The sequence below is a fragment of the Cetorhinus maximus genome, chromosome 6 (genome assembly GCF_964194155.1).
Source record: "Cetorhinus maximus chromosome 6, sCetMax3.hap1.1, whole genome shotgun sequence".
Taxonomy (NCBI): Eukaryota; Metazoa; Chordata; class Chondrichthyes; order Lamniformes; family Cetorhinidae; genus Cetorhinus; species Cetorhinus maximus.
In genome coordinates this window covers 112,306,793-112,331,765 of record NC_135884.1, presented here as the reverse complement: position 1 = coordinate 112,331,765, position 24,973 = coordinate 112,306,793, and the positions used below count along the sequence as shown (strand labels likewise).

Below are 24,973 nucleotides of genomic sequence, written 5' to 3'. Positions count from 1 at the left end.
TGGCAGTACCTTTCTTGCAAGCCCCCATTTTTTCTTGATATATACTCTGTCCTATAGTGTAGCTACTATCAGGGGGCCTATAAAACATTCCCACCAGTAACTTTGCTATTTCTTTGCTATCTCGAACTGATTCTGCATTTTGACCCTCTGGAGCAAGATTGTTTCTTTAAACTGAACTGATTTCATCCATTTCCAACAGAGCCACCCCAGCTCCTTTTCCTTTCTTCCTGTCCTTCCGAAATGTCAATCACAAGGTCGGTCTTGTGCATTGGGGAGTTTGCACAATTTCGTATTTGTATTGCTGAAAAAGAGACACATGCTGTCGAAGCTTTTTGTCTTGCACTCATCAGGACAATTCGCATGGGCTGTCGCTGATTGACGCTAAAAGAGAAAATGAATATTGAGTTAGATTTTTGAAAGTGATTCTTTTAGATTCAGAGAAGACATCACAAATTAGCCTAACTACTTTTTGGTCTTATTACTTGTGCAAGCTTCATTTATGTGTGCCAAATTGGTAGGTTTTTACATGTTTGGAATTGGTGTGCTGAAAAATGTTGTAGCACATTAACAGTAAACTTGGAGTTCAATTAGAACACTGCACGAGCAGAAATACACGGTGGGATAGGTTTAAGAAATGAACATCAGGCAGTTTTTAACAGGCAGTCATTTCACAACACCATGTGGCAAGTTGAAAATTTGCCCTAGTTTTTTTTTCAGGTCTATTCTATTAACTTCCCATTTTACTCCTGAACCAGAGTTTTTAGAAGGTGGGAAAACACCCAGTTACTTCCATCTGTTCCAAATCGGTTGCCCTTAAAGAGCATCACCATCACTAGCTACCTCACTGCTGACATTAAGAAAACAATGTTCTATACATAATGAAAGTGAAATGTTAGCCATAAGGTGAGGAATTTCTTACCATACTACTTGATATACTTCATTGGCAAATTGATCATCCCCATAGTTGTCAATATCAAGAAAATAATTCATATATTTTAGAATATAACTTTTAGTTTTAGGAATCAATGTTTTAACTGTAGATAAATGGGGCCATCTGGTTAAAAAGTAGATAGGCATCTCAAAGGGAATGCACTTCCACCAAGCTTGGAGTTAAAAGCTAACACATGTTTATCTTAAAAGTTCAAAGGTAAAATTGTAAAGCTTCAACAATGAATGACCCATCTCTGAGCTTGTAATGGAGCCAAAAGATCTACGCTTATTGGAATGAAAGATTTAAATTATGTGTGCGGTTTCCAGATCAAAAGAAAGTAAAACCGGAGAGTCCCTTAACAGTGCCAGCAATTTTGGGAGACGGGGTCATAAAACTCCATTAGCAACATAAATTATTCATATGGGTTACAGAATCAAAGAGCTGTGTTGAAGTTAAAATAATTTATTTTCATTTCTGTTTGAACCATCCCAAAGCATGCCACGATGCCAGAGAGGTAGTGATTCTGGGTGGAACCTTGTTTGGAAGGTTCTATTGTTTAATGTTTTGTTTTGTGTGCTTTGTGTTTTCTTTTTGTTTTTGACAGAAACAAGCAGTTCAGTTTGGGGAACAGACAGAGGCAGTTGAGGCTTTGCTTCGGTGTAGCCTGCATCTCACTGGATTGAGAGAGCAAGCAGGGGATGATAGTCAGTTAGGCCTCCCCTTCAAGCAGAGAAAATACTAACTTCATTGTTCATCATGTGGAATGTGGGTGGGGCTTAAACTCAGTTTGAGTTTTGTGAGGGAAAAGCAGCTGGAAGATTTACTTTGGCTTGTGGGTAGTAGAAGGCTCCTCACAGAGCCTTGTGGCAGAAAGCAGTCAGCAAGTTAGTTTGGAAAACTGTGGGAACGTAGCTGAGTATCTGCCGGCAACCCAAACAAGGAGCTGAAGCATCCACAGTCATGATGTCTGTGAAGAAAGGGTGGAGGGTCGCGTAGTCAGAAAAGCTACTGGAAGGACGCCTGTAGAATCTTAACCTTGGAGGATAGATGGAATGCTGAGGGGAATGAAAGTGAATTCTGGAGGGCTGTGGCATATCTTTCGGTTGGTCCCAGGAAAATGAATGAACCTTCACAATTTCGTAAGATAAGGGATCCCTTGAGGGGGATGTAAAAAGTAGGACTGAATTTATAGCATAAGTCTTTATAAGCTATAGGGTTACGTTAGTGGTGCTTGCTTTGTTTAACTTCTCTTTATACACAATAACGTTGGCTTTAGTTTAAAAACGTGAAATTTTTGTGGCATAGTTCTGTCGGTTAATTGCTGGGAGTTTGGATTTCTGCTTTAAATGTTAATGCTCCACAACAGGATTGTAACACCTTGGACAGATGAAGGAAAATGCCTGACATGGATGATGGAGATGCTGCCAAGTACAGTGTAGCATTTGAAATAAGATTTGCTTATTATTAGTGACGATCGTAGAGCTTGAATATCCTGATGCACTATATGGATCTAAACTTGGATGAGTTACCAGAAGGAACTGAATCCCATGCTACTACAACCCAGCATGTATTCATGAGAAAAGGGGAAAGAAAAGGAAACACCTGGAAAAAAATATTCTAGGCTGCATAATATGTGTAAACATGTTGGTTGTTATTTAACCTTTTCTAAACATGTGCTTTATTGATATGAGGAAACCTTTTTATTTTTTCATGTTTTCTTGTGCAGGATTTGTATCATCAGTCTTATGACTGTGTTTGTATCATGTTTGCATCAATTCCTGATTTCAAAGAATTTTACACAGAATGCGATGTAAACAAAGAAGGACTCGAGTGCCTGAGATTATTAAATGAAATAATAGCGGATTTTGATGAGGTAAGTTTATTTTTTTAGCAAGACTTTTACTGGAGTTTAAATGATTTGTGTCCACTCTGTGCAAAACATGTTTTTTTATACATTTGCTACATTATACACTTCTTTTGCAGCTTTTGTCAAAACCGAAATTCAGTGGCGTTGAAAAGATAAAAACTATTGGGAGCACCTACATGGCTGCTGCAGGTCTTAGTATTGGCACGGGTCAAGAAAATAAACAGGTAATCCTGGGTAGCACTGATATCACCAGCATAGCCTTTTTCTCTTGAGATCCTGTCACAGATTTAAACAGTTTGTTTAGATTCTTGGCAATTTATTTGCTATTTTATCTATAATTGTGCATGGGGAACAAAAATACCGTTTTATTATGACTTCAGGGATTTGTTTTTGCAGGAATTTTTCGACTTAACAAAATGCTAATTAGTTCTTAAACTTTTTTAAAAACATGTAAATGGTTCATAGGGCTACAACTCAGCGTCCCAGCACTCCACGTTCAGTTCCTAATCAGATTCTCCTGAATTCTGATTAGACTTATTATTGTAAATAAGAGTGTACTGACAGTAATAGTTGCTTGAAAAATAATAGGCTCCAGGAAATTTTATTTTGAGCCCTTGTTTATTTGTGTTCATTTAATGCACTTCTTTTACATAACTTCTTCAGGGAAAACAATTTAATGTTAAGCTTCCTTTAACCTGTGAATTGTTATTTTGATGTTAACATACAAGGATACCTAGATCATTCACATAACAAAATATTTCATGTGCAGATTGTGAATAAGCATTTTTTCTAGCTTCAAAACTAATGGTAGTCAGATGGTAAGCGTATTTTTTACCTGTACTAAATGTTCTCCAGTTATCCTTTAAGTGAAGTAACCTCAATATAAACACTGAGTTTTTCACTAAGTCAGGGAGATTACGGGGGTCTTTAAAAATGGCGAATGGGACCTGGAGCTGGAAGTCCCACCCCATTTTCCTCCAGATCCCATTTTTGCTGGTAGGGGAAAGGGGGCAAGGTGTGAAACGTACGTGAATACGAATCAGCTGGGCTATTTAAACTCATTGCACAGGACAAGCAGATCCAATTTTCGCTCCAGGGATGGCCTCAACCCACAGTGTGTGTTCCACAACTTTTTGGTGAAGACATAACTTATCTGTCCTTCACAAGCATTTATGTAGAACTGTCAAGTTGTTTAAATCCCCTGCACTTTAAATTTTGAAAAAGTCTGCCTGCATGAGTCCGTGAGAATAAAATAAAATCTGTTCTAGCAGTTTCAATGGATGTTTGTTAACGTAACCCTAAGTGCTATCATTATAACATCATTACTGCTTGACTACTTCCACAATGTGTCATTATCACTGGGGGGGGGGCTATAAATTCACAGTTTCATGGACAGCTCCAAAAGGGGATTAAAGGATAAAATATCTTTGATGTGGGGTTATGAATGCAAATGTGTGTTTTTGTAAGGGATTAAGTACTTAAGGGGATTTCAATTTATTGAATATTTAAATCAATTTTTCTGTTATTCCTTCGTGGAATGCAGGTGTCGCTGGCTAGACCAGCATTTATTGCCCATCCCCAATTGCCATTGAGAAGGTGATGGTGAGCTGCCTTTTTGAACCGCTGCAGTTCATGTGTTGTAGGAACACCCACAGTGCTGTTAGGAAGGGAGTTCCGGGATTTTGACCCAGCGACAGTGAAGGAACAGTGACGTAGTTCCAAGTCAGGATGGTATGTGGCTTGGAGAGGAGCTTGAAACAATTTCATGAATGAAAGTGTTTTTATATAGTGAAATCTGTGAAAGATACTTAGAACTTTATTATATTTCATCTCTGCATGGGTCGTGAGTTCTTCCCATGGTGGATATGGGTGAGCTGACATGGAAGGTGTAACGTCCAAGGATGGTGGGTGAGGTTATGGGTTGTCATGAGTTTGCGCTAAGTTGGCATAGGGGTTATGAGGATGAGTGGGGGGGGAGGTCATGAGTTGGCATTGAGGGTATGAGGGGCCATTGGAGGTGGATGGGGAGCATGGGTTGGCATGACTTGGCATGAACGAGGCATGGGGAGTGGTGTAAGTATGAGGAGTGAGGGCTAGAGGGCCTAATATTTAATAACACCACTGGAACAAAATCCCAGAGAACCAAGGTGAGCCTTTTAACCAGCCTGCCTCGGCACTTGGCAGCCCACGTGGCCGCATCTGACCTGTGTCCTGCAAGGGCAGGCCCAACTCTGTTCCACATCCTCCCAACCTCCCCACCGCCTCCCCCCTACTAACCAAGGTGGGTGTGCCGACTTGAGTGATGTGCCTCTAAGGTGAAAATAAGGCCCTATCAAATTGCCCAACATTACTTCAATGCTAATTATTCATTAAAAAAAATCGAATGTTGGGAAACTTAAATAAAACCTGAAAAGGTGGTTGGTTGATCAGCACCTGAAAGATATGATAACTCAAGTCCACTGAAGAACCTGTTGCACATTTCTGTCATTTTCTGCTTTTCTTTCTATTAATTACTTTCAGTATAAATTCGGAATAAGTTGACATACTTGATGTGATAAATAATTAGTTTTGAAACTAAGATGCATGTACCCTATTGAGTCCGCAAGGGATATTTTATATAAATGTTTTAAATAAAAATTTCATTTTACATTTGTAGTCATAGCTAGGAACTCGCTGGTTCTTGGTGCAGTAATTTGAAATGTGACCTTTATTACAAGTATTCAGTGCCTTTGGATTATGATGTTCTGTGGTTGAATATTTGCTTCTTATTTCTGCATGTTTAATAGTGCATTTGCTTTATTCTTTTGACAGGATAGTGAAAAGCCTTGTGCTCACATTGGCATCATGGTGGAGTTTGCCACTGCGTTAATGAGTAAACTGGATGGCATCAACAGACATTCTTTCAATAATTTTAAGCTGCGTATTGGTTAGTTATATTCCATAATTCTGGGAGAATTACAAATTCTTAATTAGCTGTACTTAAAAAAAAAAAAGGATTGCAAGTTGCCCTCTTTGCAAAGTTGATGCAAAAAGAAACTTATGCTTAGGACAGACAACATAGAAATATGTTGTTGTTCTCTAACTAGAATATTTTCATATTGGTGACAGCGTAATTCAACTGCTTATTCCCCATCATAGAAATTTGAAGTGTCTTTCAGGAGGACTATATCAGTACAATCCATTGTCCGCAATAATTATCCAAATTTTAAAACGACTGCCTAACAAAACTATAAATCGTGTCCTTCCAGATTCCATTATAAAATCAAGTTGTATGTCTGGTCATTACTTAGTATCCATTTTTGTTCTTAACAGGCATAAACCATGGACCTGTGATTGCTGGTGTCATTGGAGCACAGAAGCCTCAGTATGATATATGGGGGAATGCTGTTAATGTTGCTAGCAGAATGGAGAGCACTGGTGAACTTGGCAAAATCCAGGTGAAGATTTCCTATTTCCCCTGTAAGCTTGATTAGAAACAGATTTAGAGTATTGTGCGTAAAATTTAAAAGTCATTTGGGTGTCGTCTAGAAAACAGTATCTTTCCCCCCAGTACCCATTAATATGTGATTACACTCTAAACATTTAAAGACATAATTCAATGTTAAGTTTGGGTTAATGTAAAATATTATTAAATCATTGAGTTTAAATCTGAAAATGGCTCAGCTCACTATTTTTATATACTTCATTTTTAAGTTTAAAAAAAAAATTATTGATTTAATTACTTGAGATCATAGTTTATTTTGGAAATATAGGGCTGGATTTTATGTGGAGATGGTGGTTCCGCCCACTGGCTGAAAATTCAGGAACGAGCCCATCTCTCAGACCTGGAAGCCACATCCAGGTTTTGCAGTCATCAGGCAGTTAATTGCCTGAGTTCATGGCTTCTGAGCCCATGTGGAAGGATGTCCCATCTCCAAGAGCTCTCCAGTCACAGCAGTGCCACTGGGAGCGGTGACCACTGCTGGGACTGCAGCCGGTCCCCATGTGGGAGGCCAGGCAGGAAGGTAAGTTGGATATGCCCCAATGGGGTGGGGAGGAGGTGCAGTCGGGAGACAGGGGTTGGGGGGGATTTCGAACAGGGACGGCCCTTTCCGCTGTGGGTGGGGGGGGTGGGGGGGTGGGTGGAGTGGGGGCCTCCATTGGGGACAGGCTGTTAGGGTTTCTCTGGCAGGTTTGCCACATGCTGACACATCCCTGCCATCGCACCCAATTTTGCACTCTTCCACCCCCAAGTGCCTGCCCACTCTCGGTTAGGGTGTGTAAAATTCCAATCATAGTAACAGTAGGACACAAATAAGTGTTTACCATATTTGATTATGGTAAGCTATGTCTGAAATGAAATCCATTATCTTTTAAAAACTCAACTTTGTGACAATGAATGCTGGACAACTCTAACAATTTATACAACTTAGTCAGTGAGACAGAACGATTTGAAGATTAGTTATAACATGACTTTGAGCACCATTAAATTCTTTAGGCTTGTTCAATTATTGATGGGGATAGAACGAAGATGATCACAATTTGAGGAAATCCAAAAATAGGAAAATTGAGTTGCTTTGCAAATTGTTATTCTACCAGGTAGACCAGCCTTGTCCAACCTTTTTGTATGGGGCGGGGGGGTGGGGGGCACATTTAAATTTTCCTCACACTCAGGGCCGATGAGCATATTTCAGAAAGATAAGGTTTGGCACAACATTAAACATGAATTTCAAAATAAAAGCTGATGTATGAAAAGAAACAACTTGCTGAGCAAAAAAAATCTCTCACTCTCTCACACACACACTCACCCCCCACACACACACACATATACACACACATACGCACACACACTCACCCCTCAGACACACACACTCGCCCCCACACACTCACACCCCACACACACACTCACCCCTCAGACACACACACACTCGCCCCCACGCCCACACACTCGCCCCTCACACACACTCACCCTCACACACATATACACTCGCCTCCCCACACACAAACCCCCTCACTCCCACACACACGCTCATCCCTCACACACACTCACCCCACGCACAGACATACTCACCTCTCACACACACCCCACACAAACCCATCCCACATAGACACACACTGTCATCACACACATACACACACAGCCACCACATGCATACGCTGACATACCCCCCACACACACACAGACACACACACCTCCCCCCACAGAATCATACCTCTCACACACACACACACTCTCACTCACTGTCGCTTTCTCTCTCACACCTCCCCACACACTCTCACCCCTCACACACACTCTCACCCCTCATGCAAGCACACACACACACACACACACACACAATTAACATTATAAGAATAATCAGTTCTGTATTTGGGTGGGTAATATCAGTAAACATTAGGTCAGTCAGGTATTTGGATTGGATGTATTAAAAATGATGTCAGTACTCCATATGGACGGGTGTTTAATGCTCAAGTTTTGCCAAGACAAATTAGATCATGCTGTAAAAGACAATCTTAGTTGAAAATCCACCTACTGCATGATTCAGAGACATTGTGTGTAAACTGCCCACCCTCACTCACCCTCTCACCCACTCTTCCTACTCACTCTCACCCTCTCACTCCCTCCCTCACAATCACTAACTCACCCACCCTCATGTTCACACTCACTCACTCACCCTCATACTCACTCACTCACCCACCCACACATTCACTTACTCACCCTCACTCACTGCATTGGGTGGGGGAGGGTGGGGGGCGGGGGTTGATGTTGGTGAGGGTAGAGCGGAAGAGTGACCTGAGCAAGGCCTGAGGCCTAGCAGCGCCCAAATGCAGGTGCCCACTGAGGGGAGTACTGAGAGCTGGGGGAACATGGGGAGGGCTGAGGGAATACGGGAGAGCTGGGGAAACACGGGGAGAGCCAGGGGAAAGTGGGGAGAACTGGGGGGGGAAGCGGAATGAACTGGAAGAATGTGGGGAGAAGCGAGGGGGTGCGCGGGGAAGCAGGGAGAAAGCAGGTAGGACTGGGGGAAAGCGACCAGTGCTGGGTGAAAGCACCAGGAGTCGGGGGAAAGCAGCCAGAGTCACAGGAAAGTATGGTGAGCGGAGGCCCCGTGCTCTACCGGAGTGTCTCTCTCTCTATCTCCACATACTCACAGTTGCTGGTGTTTGCTGCTCCTCCAATCATACCCTGTTTCTCTCCCATGTTAACTGCTGATAGGTTCAATAGTGACCCTATCAGCAGCAAATGCCGGAGAAAAGCAGGCTGTGATTGGAGGAGCAGTGCCCTGCAGAAATCTTAAAACTCACTGACCTGCCTTAGCGGCATTTTCAATTGCTCCGAGGCCACAGAGAGGGGCAGTGCTGTCCGCGGGCCGTGGATTGGACAAACCTGAGATAGAGGGTGGTTGGAGTCTAGAACGAACTTCCTGAGAGGGTGGTGGAGGCAGGTTCGATCAAGGTATTCAAAAGGGAATTGGATTGCTATTTGAAAAGAGAGAATGTGCAAGGTTACAGGGAGAAGGCAAGGGAGTTGGGACTAGGTAGAATGCTCTTTCAGACAGCCAGTGCAGACTCGGTGGGCTGAATGGCCCCCTGTGCTGTAAAGATTCTGAGATCATCGATGCAGTTTTCACTGCACAGTGGTGCTGCTTGTGGAATGAAAATGGTCCTGCAAGCCATCCAAGAACCATTCCAGTTTAATTCTAGTTGGGAGACATCAAAATCCCAATGTGGACTGATAGTTTTTTGTATCGTACCCCATCACTTAACAATATCAGACAGCAGAAACATAGCACTGATGAGAAAACAAAACTATATGATGTTAGAAAGTTGTTATGAATGTAGGACAGCTGTCCAATAAGGGACATATTCAAAGATGATAGTTACTTATGTGATTTGTAGTCATGTCACCACTTTCACGGTCTTTCATCACATTATCATTGCATAAATTAGTCTTTATACAATACATGTATATAATTGGAATATTGTCTATCATAGACATTTCAGGTTATTAAGATCTCACTGGAACCAGCCATTTTAATCTTATTCCCCACTTCTAGTCAGTAACTACTTATTCAAGTTTTTATCTAATGCTCCAATTGATTCAGCTTCAATGATCATATATGGAATTAATTCTTTCATATCCTAATAATCCTTTATATGGGAAAGATAATCCCTTCTAACTTCCCCTTTTATGCTTAGGAAATTTAACATGTCTTCAAACTGGTATGTTACATGTCTGATACTTTAATAATATAATAACTCTAACTTTTGACATGAAGGTAGGACTAAAATCATTCTATGCAACAAAATCATCAACAACTTGCATTGATACATTTAATTTGCAAGGAGAGAGGGGACAAGGATGTGTAGTTTGAAGAGGGGAGGAAGTGATGATGGCAGATTTGAAGGGGTAGGAGCCATTAACAATATCAGCTAACATGGAGGCCAGGAAGGGAAGTTGATGACAATAGGATCAAGGGAGCAGGAGGTGAATCTCATGGCAAGATGAGGTTAGAAATGGCGCGAGGGAAGAATGGAGAGAAACTAGAGAAAGATGCCAAAATAGTTGGGAATTAATATTGTTATTTTATAATTTTAGGTGACAGAAGAAACCTGCAATGTTTTGCGACGACTAGGTTATTCTTGTGAATCTCGAGGACTTATCAGTGTGAAAGGCAAAGGGGATCTACAGACTTACTTTCTGTGCACAGACATTACCAAGCCGCACTGAATCCAAAACAGACTATTTATGCAGTTGCAACAGCAGCAACATCAAGAAGCAATATTTTCAATCCACTTAAAAGATTGTTTGCCAAAACATAGTTGGCATTTATATAAAATAAAGTGACAGCAAAAAAGTTATATTTTGAAAATATGAAATTGAAAAACACATGAGTGGAACTGAGATGACTTTTTTTATTTAAAATGCTGGAGTAAAAATTTGTTTATGACTGCACTGTTGCGAGCTGCATGCTTGTTTCTGTTCGGTGAAAATAATCATATTCCTCTGTCCCCTGTATTATAGCTTATAGTACAAGGGTTAAGCTTTGAAATTATATACAGTACCATTCCAATTTTATGTATGTTGTACAGTAGTTCTTTGTAATGTGTATGTTTTAGGGCTGAATTATAATTTGACAATATATTATAGAGATAGATTGTTCAGGAAACTATAAATGTCATTAGCAATGAGAAAACATCCGTATACTTTTTGGACTTTGAAAATGAACAAATGCATGGTCAACAGGATTACACCTGACTGATCAGCACAGTGGTTACTTCATATAAAACCTGCTCATTTGCGTTCACTTTAAGTAGTTTTAAGAGTTTTGACTGCTTTAAACTGTGCTGTCACAATAAGTGGATACTACAGTGCTTACTACAAAATTCAAGGCTGTCCTCACCTATATTCAATTTCAAATCTTATTTACCAATGACTATAGCTTCAGCTGTGTTGCTAAAGGTCACCAGAGACTTGGTTGCTAAGCAAAACTACTCTACCATAAGTTACACTTTCATAATGTTGCTGTGTCTTAAATTGATGTCATGCTTTAAAAGAAAATGTCTCCCAGCATTCAAAAACAGCAAGCTATTCAAATAACTCTCCATCAGCTCTTGATGTTAGTGCAATGTTGCTCTCTCACTTAATTACTGTGTAATTTCTTTACCAGCATTGGTATCTAAAATCGTTTCATGACTGAAACAGTATTCTAGAATTTAACATAATTTGTGATCTGTTAACCGTAGAATTGATTTTCTTCTTTATATATGTAATTATTCAGCTTTAGAGTGGAGACATGGGTTTTAAAAAATGTATTATTTAAGCATGATTCTGAATTACTGTACATCACAGCTGTCTTAACTATTAAGCAGCTGCAGGTACTAAAATATACTTGACCCAATCATGGTACTCCACAAGTCTGGTACAGTCTTTCTCTTTTGTTGCTGTGCCACAGATAGTTTTTTTTTTACTTATTTGTTGAGGAAGAGCTTTAAACTGATAAGCACTGTATATTTTTTAAATTGTAGATTTTGAGAACAGTATCTTCAACTTAAGTGCTTTATTACCCTGCATTTTAACACCATTTCATTATTTACGATTTTATGTGGACTAAATGGAAATCTCAACTGAATTGATACTGTGGTTAATGAGTTGGACCTAAACAAGACTAGTAAAGCACACGCTGCTTTAGGGATAGAGAACAAAACTTTATGAATTTGTTAATATTTTTCTACTATCGACAGAAAAAAGGGAAAACCTTCCTCTTTGGAAAGCTGTGTCATGTCATAGGTTGTTTATAGCTGATGAAATATGCACATTTCTGAATGCTAGTGAAGTATTGAAACAAAAAATGTTTTCTTTCTAGTAATTTTGAAGCAAATAGGTTACAATAAATTATATCATGAATGGTATAAATTGTCTAAGTTATTTGTACCCAACAGTAGTTCAATAGAATTTTGGATAAAGATTAACCGACTCTAATTCTGTTTAAACATAAAATATTCAAAACATATATTTATATAGTGACTTTAACTTAGTAAAACAGGGCTTCACAGGAGCAATATCAAACAAAATTTGATACCAAGCCACATAAGAGGATTTTAGGGCAGCTGGCCAAAGAGGTGAGTTTTAAGGAACATCTTAAAGGGAGAAAGAGAGGTGGAGGGGTTTAGGGACATAATTTGTAGGAGGTTACAGAGATAGGAAGGCGTGTGGCCATGGAGGGATTTAAGAACCAGGATGAATATTTTAATATAAATAAAAGCAAATTACTGCAGGTGCTGGAGATCTGAAATAAAAACAAATGCTGGAAAATCTCAGCAGGTCTGGCAGCGTCTGTGGGGAGAGAAACAGAGTTAACATTTCAAGTCCTATATGACTTCTTCAGAACTGAAGAGAGGTAGAAATGTTTTGGTTTTATGTTGTTGAAACAGGAGGGAGGGTCAAGTGGAACAAAAGGGAAGATCAGGGATGGGTTAGAGAGCAGGGGAGATTAAATACCAGAGATGTCATGGAACAAAATGCAAAGGGAGTGGTAATGGCTGTAGTAAAGAAACAAAGGATAGATCCAGAGTGGGTCTTAATAGCAGAATAAAGGTCAGCTCAGCCTGAAAACAGAAACAAGATACAGATTGGCACTCGGCAAAGAATAATTCAAAATGGAGGACACAGTTCATGGTCTGAAGTTGTTGAACTCAATGTTGAGTCCAGAAGGCTGTAAAGAGCCTAATCAGAAGATGAGGTGCTGTTCCTCCAACTTACGCTGGGCTTCACTGGAACATGCTAGCAGGCAGAGGACAGAAATGTGAACATGAGAGCAAGATGGTGAATTGAAATGGTAAGCAACCAAAAAGTCAGGGTCATCCTTGCAGACTGAGCGGAGGTATTCTGCAAAGTGGTCACCCAGTCTGCATTTGGTGTTTCCAGTGTAGACGAGACTGCATTGTGAGCAGTGGAATACGGTAAACTAAATTGAAAGAAGCACAAGTAAATCACTGCTTTCCTTTGGAGGAGTGTTTGGGGCCTTGGGCAGTGAAGCGAGAGGTGATAAAGGGGCAGGTATTACACTTCCTGCATTTGCCTGTGAAGGCGTGGTGAGAAGGGAATGAGGTGTTGTGGGTGAAAGAGGAGTGGACCAAGGTGTTGCGAAAGGAAAAGTCCCTTTGAAATGCTGGCAATGGAGGGGAAGGGAAGATGTGTTTGGTGGTGGTGTCATGCTTGAGGTGGCAGGAATGGCGGTGGATGATCCTTTGAATATGGAGGCTGGTGGGATGGAAAGTGGGGACAATAGGTGGCCTTTTGTGGTTCTGGGAGTGAGAGGAAGGGGTGAGGGCAGAAGTACAGGAAATGAGTCAGACATGGTTGAGGGCCCTGTCAACCACAGCGAAAGGAATCCTCGGCTGAGGAAGAAGGAAGACATGTTGGAAGTGCCATTGTGAAAGGTAGCATCATCTGAACCAATGATATGAAGGCAAAGAAACTGGAAGAATGGAATGGAGTCCTTACTGGAAGCAGGGTGTGAGGAAGTATTGCGGCATTGTTTAATGAAGAGCCAATGTAGATTAGTGAGCATAGGGGTGGTGGGACTTGGTGCGAGTTAGAACCTTCTGTTAAACTCAAGTTTGATATTCCTTTAAACCATACCAAAGGTAACTAATCCAATTGGAATATCACATTGTAATGGATAAGTATTACTATAATTTCTGTTTCTCAACTTTATTTCTATCCAGAATCTTTCCCCGTATTAAAAATCTTCTCCGCTATTTTGGTCCTGTGAGAAAGACAATATGGGCAACTTATACTTTTTTCTGACCCATTGGGAATGGAGTGGCCAATCGGTTGAAGTCCCTGCAGATTACATAACTGCTCCATTTCCAACGTGTTCCCATCTGCCACCATTTCAACAGTGCAGTTAATGTTGGTAGGCAAGGCCTCGTAAGTTCATATAAATTGTGATCACACAATTAATACCTTTTTTATACATTCATGGGATGTGGGTGTCACTGGCTATGCCAACATTTATTGCCCATTCCTAATTGCCGTTGAAAAGGTGGTGGTGAACTGCCTGCTTGAACCTCTGCAATCCCTATGGTGTAGGTGCACCCACAGTGCTGGCAGGGAGGGAGCTCCAGAATTTTATACGCAGCGACTGTGATAGGATGGTGTGTACCTTGGAGGAGAATCAATTTTAATCATAAAACCATAGAAGTTTCGTTCAGTGTGCAATTCACCAATATAGCGATTGGTTTCTTTAAGAAATTGAAGCAGTACATAATGGGTACTGAACTTCCGGTAATTGGATCTGAGGACTTCTGTGCCATTACGCTGTTTAAACTTCCAGATAACTTCTACCTCAGACATTTGGTCTTATTTGACATTCATGCCAGACAAGTGCTAGGCCATGATCATCTCCAACAAGAGAGAATCTAACCATCTCCCCTTGACATTCAATAGCATTACTATCACTGAATGCCCCATGATCAACATACTGAGGATTACCATTGACCAGAAATTTAACTGAACCAGCCATAAATATGTTCAAAAATGAGCGTCAACAACGCTCTGACTTCAATTTTATTTTATTACTTTTCCCTGCATGGGCCTTACTCACACGCACTATTACCGTTAAACTCTGTCCCTTCCTGTCCCACTCAGCTTGTCTTTACCCATATCATTTGCCTTCAGGAGGGCGTGGAGGTCTGAATGAGTGAAGTAGTTGTTGGATAGCTTGGCAGCATTTCCTACTATCCATAATTCCATACAATGCAATAATTTTAGTGCATGCCTGAGCAATTTTTTTTTATTAGTGAAGTGAAAGAGCTTGTGTTTGATCCCTCGTCTTCTGAAGAGGTCAGGCTGAACTGTCTTTTTAAAGACTGTAAAGAAGTTTCCAGATAGTTCAGCTGCTTACATCTGTTTCTCACAGATCCAGTGACTGCACAACTAAAAATGTAAGCTAGCACCCAGGAAGTTCATGTCTCTCCCTCAATAGACCATTCGCAGGCAGTTTGGGTGCAACAGTAATGGGCCTGAAGTTCTAGTTTCTGACCTGGAATTCCAGCTGCTCCTTTCTTGCCCGACATTCCGACTCTGGCAAGGTGAGAACTGTCTACTACAGCGTGTTCCTGGCGCCGTATGTCTAGAACTGGAGAGTCGGAGGTAAGGAAGCCACGCTCCCTTTTTTATGGCAGTTAAGTTTAAAGGTCCAAGTCACTTTCAGAAGCCGAGGATAAGTTGTGTGTAAGGTAAGTGGATATGATTGGGGGAGGATGGGGCAGGGGTTGGGTGTTCTGGGGTGTGGGGTCAGGTGGGTGGTCAGTTGGAGGGGTTGGAAGGTCATGGTGTTGTCAGTGGGTGGGTGGGGTTCAGGTGGCTTGGGGGGCAGACGGTGGGGGAGGGGGTCAGGGGGCAGTTCCATGAGGGGTCATGGTGGGGTGGGGGGTGGTGTATTATAGTTACCCAGGAGTTAGAAGTGGTTTCAATTCTGCTAACTTTTCCTGGGTAACTATTACTGTAAGATAGTCGGAACCATCTGAAGTTTGCGATTTATATTGTACTTTTGGACGGTTCTGATTGCAGGGTAATTGCCCAACGGAAGTTTGAACTTCCCAGGCAATCCTTACCTGGGTATCTCCTGGGGGGCAGAGGGGTGGTTCCCAGCGCATGGTCGGGGTATGGGCCGATAGCTCATTCAAGAAAATTCAAGAACCGTGTCTTTAAAATAAATAAATTTGTTCCTCTGAGGTTCCTATTATGTGTATGTATATCTAGCCTCACCAAGATTAGAAACTATACAAATTCTGTTTTTTCTACAAATGCATAAATAGCTGTTTGATTAGCTACAGGCCAGTCAGTTTAACCTCTGGTGGGGAAACAAAGATTCGGGACTAAATTAATAGTCACTAGGGTAAATGTGGGTTAATTAAGGAAAGCCAGCACAGATTTGTTTAAGGAAAATTGATTGGTAAGTTAACTCTTATTGGTCGAGGCATCAACCACACCAACTAATCAACACTATTTTCTCCTGTAGTATAAATTGTTGTTATTGTTTGAAATTTGACATTCTTGCATTTGTCCTGAGTGCAAGACAAAAAGCTTTGGCAACATATCTCCCTTTCCAACAATATTCACATTGTGATTTCCAGGACGGATCTGTGATATCTTCCACGAGGTTACTTCATTCATCAAGAGCCCACTGCACATGGTGTACAACATTGTCCATTTCTAGGATCAATTAATCTGCCTATGGATGTTATTATAGCTGTGTAAAATGATTTGTGGTTCCGGTAGTGGTGATCTCACCGGTTTTATTGCAAGTACACACATTATAAAAATAGAGTTTAGATTTTCAGTTCATCTTATTTGGACACAGTAATGGGTCCTATATTGGGAAGGGGGAGGGAGCAAGGATCCTAATGAGTTATGTGACCATGAGGCAGGGAGATAATTTAATGCAAAGGGCACTGCAGCCTCAAACTGGATTAGAGTTGCGTTATATGAATAAGCACAGCTGTTCCAAAGAGACTTTGCATTCTTGCTTTTGGTCATTTTCTCTGGAAGTGAACATTTCTAAAAGGTGATCTACTTATTGGTAAACATATGCAATATCATTTTTAAAAATCCTAACATTCAGGGCAAAAAAAATACAATTTAGTACAAAAGTGTTTAAAAAAACCCCACATTTATTATACACACTTTACAGTACAAAATTTCATATAAAATTGTTTACCACTATTGATTTATATCCTTTGAGATGAGACACATTCTTCCTACTTAATAGTCTGACATTTCATGTAACAATAGCAACTGGATCTTCACTGAAGCTAATGACTTGTTCAGGCTGTGGCAACTCTGCAATTTCCATCTCCTCCACAGGGTTGCTATTCCTGGAGCCTGTTAATAGTAAGTTTATAGTCACTGTTATAAACACATTAAATTGTTTGCTGGAAAGGAAATTACAAGACTGATCAGAATGTGTACAATTATAGAATTTGTAGATGACAAGTTATCTATTAATGAGGCAGAAAGTGCAGGTTTCGAGACAGTCCCAGTGAACAGAACTCAGGTTCTGAATTCTGGGTTGATCTCCTGCAGGATAGTTGTGTCCGTTCCTCTTTCACGTTCCTTGTATGGGTTCTGCGAGCTCATAAAATCTCTCCCGCCATATAGGAGTAACCACCCTACTGGTTGGTATAAAGATGGTCACCCCCATAGATGGGACGTCATCCTTGTGGCCTATGAGCCTGTGATTCGTTCTCCTACTTCACATTTTTAGTTTTCCACAGTGAGCAGCAGAGAAGGGCAACATTTAATCTAGAAAATTACACAATCCCTCATGCTGGAAGGTGCAGTAACCCACAGTCCACTTCACCAATTAGATAACATTTAATTAAATGATAGCTTCATATTTACTGTTTAAGATTTAAAGACATAGCAACATACTCCAGATAGAATTCAGTTCATTTTATTTTTTAAAAGGGTTTTGGCTGCTAAATGAGCTGTCGACTACAGTACTGATTTATGGTGAGCTAGCAGATCGCAGTGTGGTAGTGGCCTCTGTGCCCCTCACAAGCATTATTAGTTTGAGTTCCTACCGCTGACAGTATCTCTTCCCAAAAAAGTGAATATGAGTATTGGGCAAAGATACAAGGAGTTGTGATGCCTATAATGGTCAAATTGTTTACCGACAGTTGATATCCAGGCTCTCAAATGAAAAAGTCACTTGGCGAGGTGCCCAAGGGCTCCAGCACCCACCAACTGTACTAAAGCATGAATCAGCGCTCTCAGTAAAGAAGGGAAGAGAAATGTAAGAGGGCTTCCTCACCAGAACCCCCCCACCCAAGTAAGCCTTTGAGAGCCAGGTGACTATTAATTCAGGATCTCAAATACTCAAGATAGGAAAAATAGGAATAACCTCAATATAAAAACTACTCCAGGCTGTTTAAAAAAATTAATGTAACAGATAACATCGAAAGCACCTCCCTAAAACGGCAGGACTATTTGCACACTTGTTAATTCTCTTTCTACATTGCAGTTGTATTTACATCTGTACTTTCAATCTCTTTCATTTTATAATGCATGATTTAAACTTTACCAATTCATTCTTCCTATTACTCACCAGATAATGAATCTGGTGAACAGCTGTCCATCATTTCCAAAGGAATTGTAATTCCCATAGCCTTGCGAATTCCAACGACACTCGTGATATCTCCAGGAGCTACTCGGCTTGCCAATTCTTTCAGGTTTCCAGTTACCTTTTCAGCTGAACAAACAAATTTAAAAATGCTGTCAATGGCTGCAGGAGCTAGAAAAGCTCTGGGTTTAATAGGCCGAATGACTATAATTGCAGCATAGTGGTTGAACTGCCGCACTGAGGTGAAAATTAAGTGGGCAGTCATTGGCAAGACTTTATCCCAAGTTTTGCGAGAGTGCAAGATCAACATTTAAAATGTCAATTTAAGTTCTGATAGTTTCATCCTGCATCTTTACATGCTATCCCCGATTGAAATTGACATTTCACTTTAGTTAAATACTGGGGTTGAGTTTAATAATAACCAAGATTAAAAATATAAAAAGTCATAGCTTACATCAGAGTACCCTTCTTTGTTTGGTATGCTGAAGGCTATTCTTTCCTAGAGTTTTTAAATCATTCTTTTAGCAGGCACATATTCCAGACTGTTCACATTTATCTTTTCTTGTACACCAGTAATTGCTGTCTATTTTTCAATTACACTTTAAAACAATTAACACACAAAAAATATATTAAAGATCGTAAGCATAATTCAGTTTAAGTTTTGAAATCCAAGAGCTGTTTGAGGGCTTTCATTGCTTTTTTTCCCCCAATCTGCAACATTTGTTTTTGTAAAGCCAACTTCAGACATAATATTTATTTAATTCATTCATTTAACCAACAATTAGACAAGCCACCAATACATAAAACAAATAATAATTAAATAGTTAAAATCCAAGATATATTCTTTGGAGGAAGACACACATTGTAATGTTAAGGTTACAAACTCAAATCTGGAACAGAGAACAATCAAAACCAACTGCTTAAACTAAGATAATTAATTCAGAAGAGATGGGAAGAAACAGATTTCAAAGATTTCTCGATTTAACACTAAGAAAGTAAATGCCATGATGTTAGCAGGTGCAGTAAACCCTTCCTGTAGCTAAAGCGGTGTTTGTGTATTGGTCATAATAGATATTCAACGTACCAATTAGCAACTCTCGAATAGAAGGTCCCAACAGGCAGAGCATGGCCGATGGGGGTCTGGTACTGAAACGCTCATTCTGTGCTTGCTGAAGATCTTGTAATAGCTTAGTAGTTTCATCCAGCTTCTTCTGAAACATCCCACACTCTGAAAACCAGTAAGGGAATTAAGGAAACTATAACAAATGTATGAAGTCTATTCATCATCAGCTGATCAGCATCACACTTATGCTCATTTCTTGCAGCACTACAAAAGGACATTTAGATGATATGTGTCAGCTGTGGCCCAGTTGGCAGCACTTTGAGTCAGAAGGTAGTGGATTCATGTCCCACACCAGAGGCTTGAGCACAAAAATCCAAGCTGACACTGCAGTACTGCAGAAGTGGCAGAGGTGCCATCTTTCAGAAGTTAAACCAAGTGGAGCTGCTCAAATTTTTCTATTAGCTTCATGGTGGGGTTGGGAGGGTGGATATGTGTAATTTGCTTCGCTGAACATATCAGCCATTGCATGATTAAGTAGCTTTTTAAGTTATTTTTATGCAAGGAAGGGAGTAAAGAGAAATTCATTCACTGCTGTACAGCAATTCAAAGTTGCAGGTGTGGCAGGAAATGAGCCAGATGTGGCTGTTCATCTTGCAGAAGTTTAAACTGTCTCCTCTAAATTAGCCCATGGTGCATGTTTACCTAAAATTAAGTCATGTGGATTTAGGCAGATTCGGGGCGAGACCTGACCTACAGTTTTCAATATAAAGTAGATCAATTTTCAAACAGTTCTAATAAAAAAAAACACAACATTCAAGCATCTAAGCATACAGTGAGTTAAATTTTAATGTACCTCTCTTTAATTAGTAATGGATTAGAAACAAATTCTAAAATAGGTGTCAGTCTAAGACTCATGACAAAGGTCAGAGCTTGTGCAGTCAGGCACCAGCTAGAAGAATAGATTGAAAGACGGCTACAAAACAGGAACGAGGGCATGAGTTGATAGAAATTTCTCAGACGAACAGAAAGTGGGAAATGGTGATTGACAGGGACCTGAGCTCCCATCATTGTTGTTCACCTTAAATATAAATGACTTGGTGGCATAATATAAATTAGCTAATGATAACAAATTTGGTAGGGCTTTGGGGATATAGTTAATAATGTAGAGGACTGAACCAAAATATAGGAAGGCATAAACAGGCTTGCAGTGTGTGCAGATAAATGGTAAATGCAATTCAACATAGCAAAGTCTGATGTGATTCATTTTGATAGGAAGAATAAGGAGATCACTTATTCCTTAGAAGCTAAGAAACTAAATGGTATAGAGTAAAGAAATGGGATAGATCTGGAGAACCTACTTCCACTTTTGCATGAATCCAGAGTAATTGGACATAAAGATAAACAACAGTACATCAAATAACGGATTTAGAAATAATTTCTTTACATAGAGAGAGATGGTAAAGTGGAGCTCATTGCCATTCAGAGTGCTTGAGCAGATAGCATTGATGCATTTAAGGGGAGATGATACATACATAGGGAAGAGAAGGCAATACAGGCAGAGAGGGAGACTTGCGTACAGTATAAAGCATTGCCACAGACCAACAAGCAGAATGCCTTGTTTCTTTGCTGTAGTTTCAGTGTAACTTCAAAGCTGTTCTCAAGAGGTTCCATACCTTCTGATTCAGGCCCCCCATTTATTACTGACTGTAGAGAAGCAAAGGTGTCAATACGGCCAAAGCCTGATTCCGAGGGCCGAGGAGACCCAGCTGGTGCAATCTAGATGAAACAAATGGAGATGTGACACATAAGAAATTCTGCCTGCATTTTATTCTTAATATGGAGTCAACTGTGTGTGAAGTACTACAACTGGTGATAGTTAACCTTAGATTCATGGCAGAATCTGCTTTTTACAAACAAATGTAAAAATGTATTTTCATGACTCCACTTTGCAGTTGTTCAATTCAATACAGCAGACAATACTGGAGGAGGACAAGCCTGGATGCTGCTACCCATTCCAGCATTTCAATGCCGTCGGTGTTTTCAGTTTATGGCCCACATTCAAACCAGCCAGTCCTTCATAACAGTTCCACTGACCACGCACTGTCTTCTATTTTGCACTGTAACCACCCCGTCTCACTGACTGGATCTGCTCATTTATAAGTACGGAGAAAAGGGGATCTTTAAACTCTCAGGCCTAGAAATTTTGCGCAAAGTACAATCCCTGTATCTAAATGGTGAAGCTGAAATGTCCCCTATATTGGGCCTCTATTTCCATGGGACTGGCAAACTGTGTTGATAAGTGAGGCCAACTGGGCTGGGAAGGGTGGGTCGAGAGATGCCAGCGGCCAGGGTTGGGGGGAAATCTACAGCCTGAGGCCCTTCCTGCTGGTCAGCCCCATATTGCGCCATGTGAGTGCAGCACCATGCAAGCTCAGCTCCGGGGCATTCAAAAATCAAAATGGGTCTTGCAGAAGCTTAATCATTAATCATTCTGCCCTTTAAATGTTGCTGGTGCGCACTCCTGCTGGCAGTATATCTACCTTATCCAACAGGTCAGGCAACGCATTTCCGGCTGGAAATCTGTGAAAGTCTCCTCTTGTACATTTTGGCAGCTTAATGAATGAAAAATGACCGAATCTTTAGGCAGCCGTTTCAGTTGTACTTTTCCAAACATCAGCAGATCTTTTGAACAGATCGAGTGCATACAAAGCTGAGGAAATATGAACCTTGCTGTAAAGCAGGAACGTTTGGGAGATGCATCTATCCTGCATTGAGACATTGCTGTTCCTTAGTTCAGGAGCCAAAAATATGTTTGGTGCTTTAAGAACACCAAATGATACAAGACGATCAAAGACGCCTTAAACCTGCATATTGGCACTGAACTCCATATTAGCAAGGAAACTTTGCAGCTATTCAAATTTAATTAATTGGGATTTACAAGTCAATATTATACTTTTTTAAGGGGATACTATATAAGCATATATTGTCAGTGTTACCTGTACATCTTCAGAGGTTTTAAGAATATTCAGTTCATCTTCATTGTTATGTGCGGTCTGCAAGATTTGATTGTGAAAATAAATACTAAATATCAACAAACTGGTTCGCAAAATACTTCAAGTACGCGTAAATGCGCGTCACATTAGTTTTAACTGGAGTGACAGGACATACACTGATGCTTGTTGTGGTTCTTTTTTAAAATTCATTCCTGGGATGAGGGCGTTGCTGGCTAGGCCAGCATTTATTGCCGTTGTTCAGAGGGCATTTAAGAGTCAACCGCATTGCTGCAGGCCTGGAGTCACATGTAGGCCAGACCAGGTAAGGACGGCAGATTTCCTTTCCCTAAAGGAAATTAGTGAACCAGATGGGTTTTTACAACAATTGACAATGGTTTCATGGTCATCATTAGACTTATAATTCCAGATTTTTTTTTATTGAATCCAAATTCCACCATCTGTCATGGCGGGATTCGAACCCGGGTCACTGCATTGCTAGCAACAATACCACTAATGCCATCGCCTCCCCACAATAGATTAACTCAGCACCAAAGATGCAATTTGGCATCTTCCATACTGCAGCTTCGAGTCTAAAAAATATGCAGTGTGCTGACTGCAGTCATACAGTGAATGTGACTGCAGCAAGTGACTTCAGCAGCGCTGTGTGCAATGAATAAAGTGATCTGCAATTTGCTCAACAAATAGCACTGCCGTACGGTTGATCATCTCTATCCTCCCATGCAAAAATTGCCAACCTTTTCGGAAAGTCTAAAAAAAGTCTATCATTCCCTCCTCCACTCCTGTCTCGTTTGCTCACTCGCCATCTCCTATCTCTCCTCTGTTTGCATTCTGTCTGTCTCTCTTCCTCTCCCCTTTCTACCTGTCCTCTCCCACTTCTTGCCCTTGCCCTCCTTTGCTTCTCATCAGACAAGGATGCATTCTGGCTGGGCTGGAAAGTTCAGGCAGGCTGGCAGCAGACAGCTGAGCTGATGGGTGAGGAAGCACACTTGACAGTGAATGGGAAAGGAGGAGGGGTAGCCCTTATAATAAAGGATGACATAAGGACATTAGTGAGAAAAGATCTGGGCTCAGAAAATCAGGAAGTTGAATCAGTGTGGGTGGAGATTAGGAATAGCAAGGATTAGAAAACGTTGGTGGAAATAGGTCCCCTAACAGTAGGTATACTACTGGACAGAGCAGTAAACAAGGTATTACTGCAGTTTGTAATAAAGGCAATGTAATAGTTGTGGGGGCCTTTAATCTTTTTATAAACCGGACCCATCAATTTGGCAAAGGTGGTCTGGAAGATAAATTTGTAGAATGCTTTTGTGACAATTTCCTGGAGCAATGTGTTGTGGAACCAACTGGGGACAAAGCTATTTTAGATCTAGTATTGTGCAATGAGGCAGGGTTTAGTAATTTCATAGCAAAAGAATTTACTGGGAAACAGTGATCATAATATAATTGCATTCCACATTAAGTTGGAAAACGACGTACTCCAATCACAAACAAAAATCTTTAACTTAAACAAAGCAAATTACTTAGGTCTGAGGGGAGAGTTGGCTGAGATTGAATGGGTAAATAGATTAAAAGCTATGGTGGTAACTAAATAGTAGGAAACATTTAAAGGAACAATTCAAAGTGTTTAACAAAATATATTCCATTGAAAAACAAAAACTCAGTGAGAAAGATCCAATCGTGGCTTACTAAGCAGGTTAAGGATAGTATTAGATTAAAAGAAGAGGCTTATAATGTTGCAAAGAATAGAAGTCTGAGGATTGGGAATGTTTTAGAAACCAGCGAAGGGCCACTAAAAAGTTGATAAAAAGAGAAGTGGAATATGAGAGTAAACTAGCGAGAAACAGCATATAAAATGGAAGAGAGTGGCTAAGGTAAACTTTGGTGCCTTAGAAGCAGACAGAGGAGAAATTATCATGGGGAACGAGGAAATGGCAGATGCCGGACAAATATTTTCTGTCTGCCTTCACAGTAGATAACGCAAGTTACATACCAGAAATAGAGGGCAACCTAGGGGCTAATAAAAGTGAGAAATTAAGGTGATTAATTTCAGCAGAAAAAAAGTACTGGAGATACTCAAGGGACCAAAATCTGACAAATCCACAGGATCTGACAGCCTACGTCCTAGGGTTTTAAAAGAGCTGGCTGCAGAGATGGTGCTTGCACTAGCTATGGTTTTCCAAAGACCCCTAGATTTTTGTTCCAGCAGATTAGAAATTGGCAAATGTAGTTATTGCTAGTCTAGGAAGGAGGGAGAAAGAAAAAGGGAACTTTAGGCCAGTTAGCCTGACATCAGTCAATGGGGCAGTCTATTATTAAGGGAGTCTTAGAATGCACTTAGAAAAGTATAGTATGGTAGAGCAAGTCAACATGGTTTTACGACAGAGAAATCCTGTTTGACAACTTTATTAGAGTTTTTTGAGGGTGTAAATAGTAGGGTAGATAAAGGGGAACCAATAGCTGTAATATATTTGGACTTCCAAAAGGCAT

At 40.5% G+C, this 24,973-nt stretch overlaps 2 protein-coding genes across 3 annotated transcripts in view; one reads left to right on the top strand and one right to left on the bottom strand.

The window, feature by feature from the left end:
- The window catches only part of adcy7 (adenylate cyclase 7), a 165,141-nt gene extending 152,949 nt beyond the window's left edge, over nucleotides 1–12,192 (top strand). Inside the window, exons 22-26 of the mRNA XM_078544302.1 lie at nucleotides 2,658–2,804; nucleotides 2,915–3,022; nucleotides 5,610–5,724; nucleotides 6,111–6,235; nucleotides 10,375–12,192. Of these exons, the coding sequence (XP_078400428.1) occupies nucleotides 2,658–2,804; nucleotides 2,915–3,022; nucleotides 5,610–5,724; nucleotides 6,111–6,235; nucleotides 10,375–10,506 (627 nt within the window). The 3' untranslated portion in view covers nucleotides 10,507–12,192. The remainder of the gene's footprint in view (nucleotides 1–2,657; nucleotides 2,805–2,914; nucleotides 3,023–5,609; nucleotides 5,725–6,110; nucleotides 6,236–10,374) is intronic.
- A 4,748-nt stretch (nucleotides 12,193–16,940) lies between these two features.
- Nucleotides 16,941–24,973, bottom strand: part of brd7 (bromodomain containing 7) — a 46,257-nt gene continuing 38,224 nt past the window's right edge. The window contains exons 13-17 of one of the 2 annotated variants that reach the window (XM_078544300.1): nucleotides 22,469–22,525; nucleotides 21,146–21,248; nucleotides 19,494–19,637; nucleotides 18,395–18,538; nucleotides 16,941–17,169 (exon numbers count right to left, since the gene is read on the bottom strand). In XM_078544300.1, coding sequence (XP_078400426.1) covers nucleotides 17,066–17,169; nucleotides 18,395–18,538; nucleotides 19,494–19,637; nucleotides 21,146–21,248; nucleotides 22,469–22,525 — 552 coding nt within the window. In that variant the 3' untranslated portion in view covers nucleotides 16,941–17,065. The remainder of the gene's footprint in view (nucleotides 17,170–18,394; nucleotides 18,539–19,493; nucleotides 19,638–21,145; nucleotides 21,249–22,468; nucleotides 22,526–24,973) is intronic. The other variant, XM_078544301.1, reaches the window with a different exon arrangement.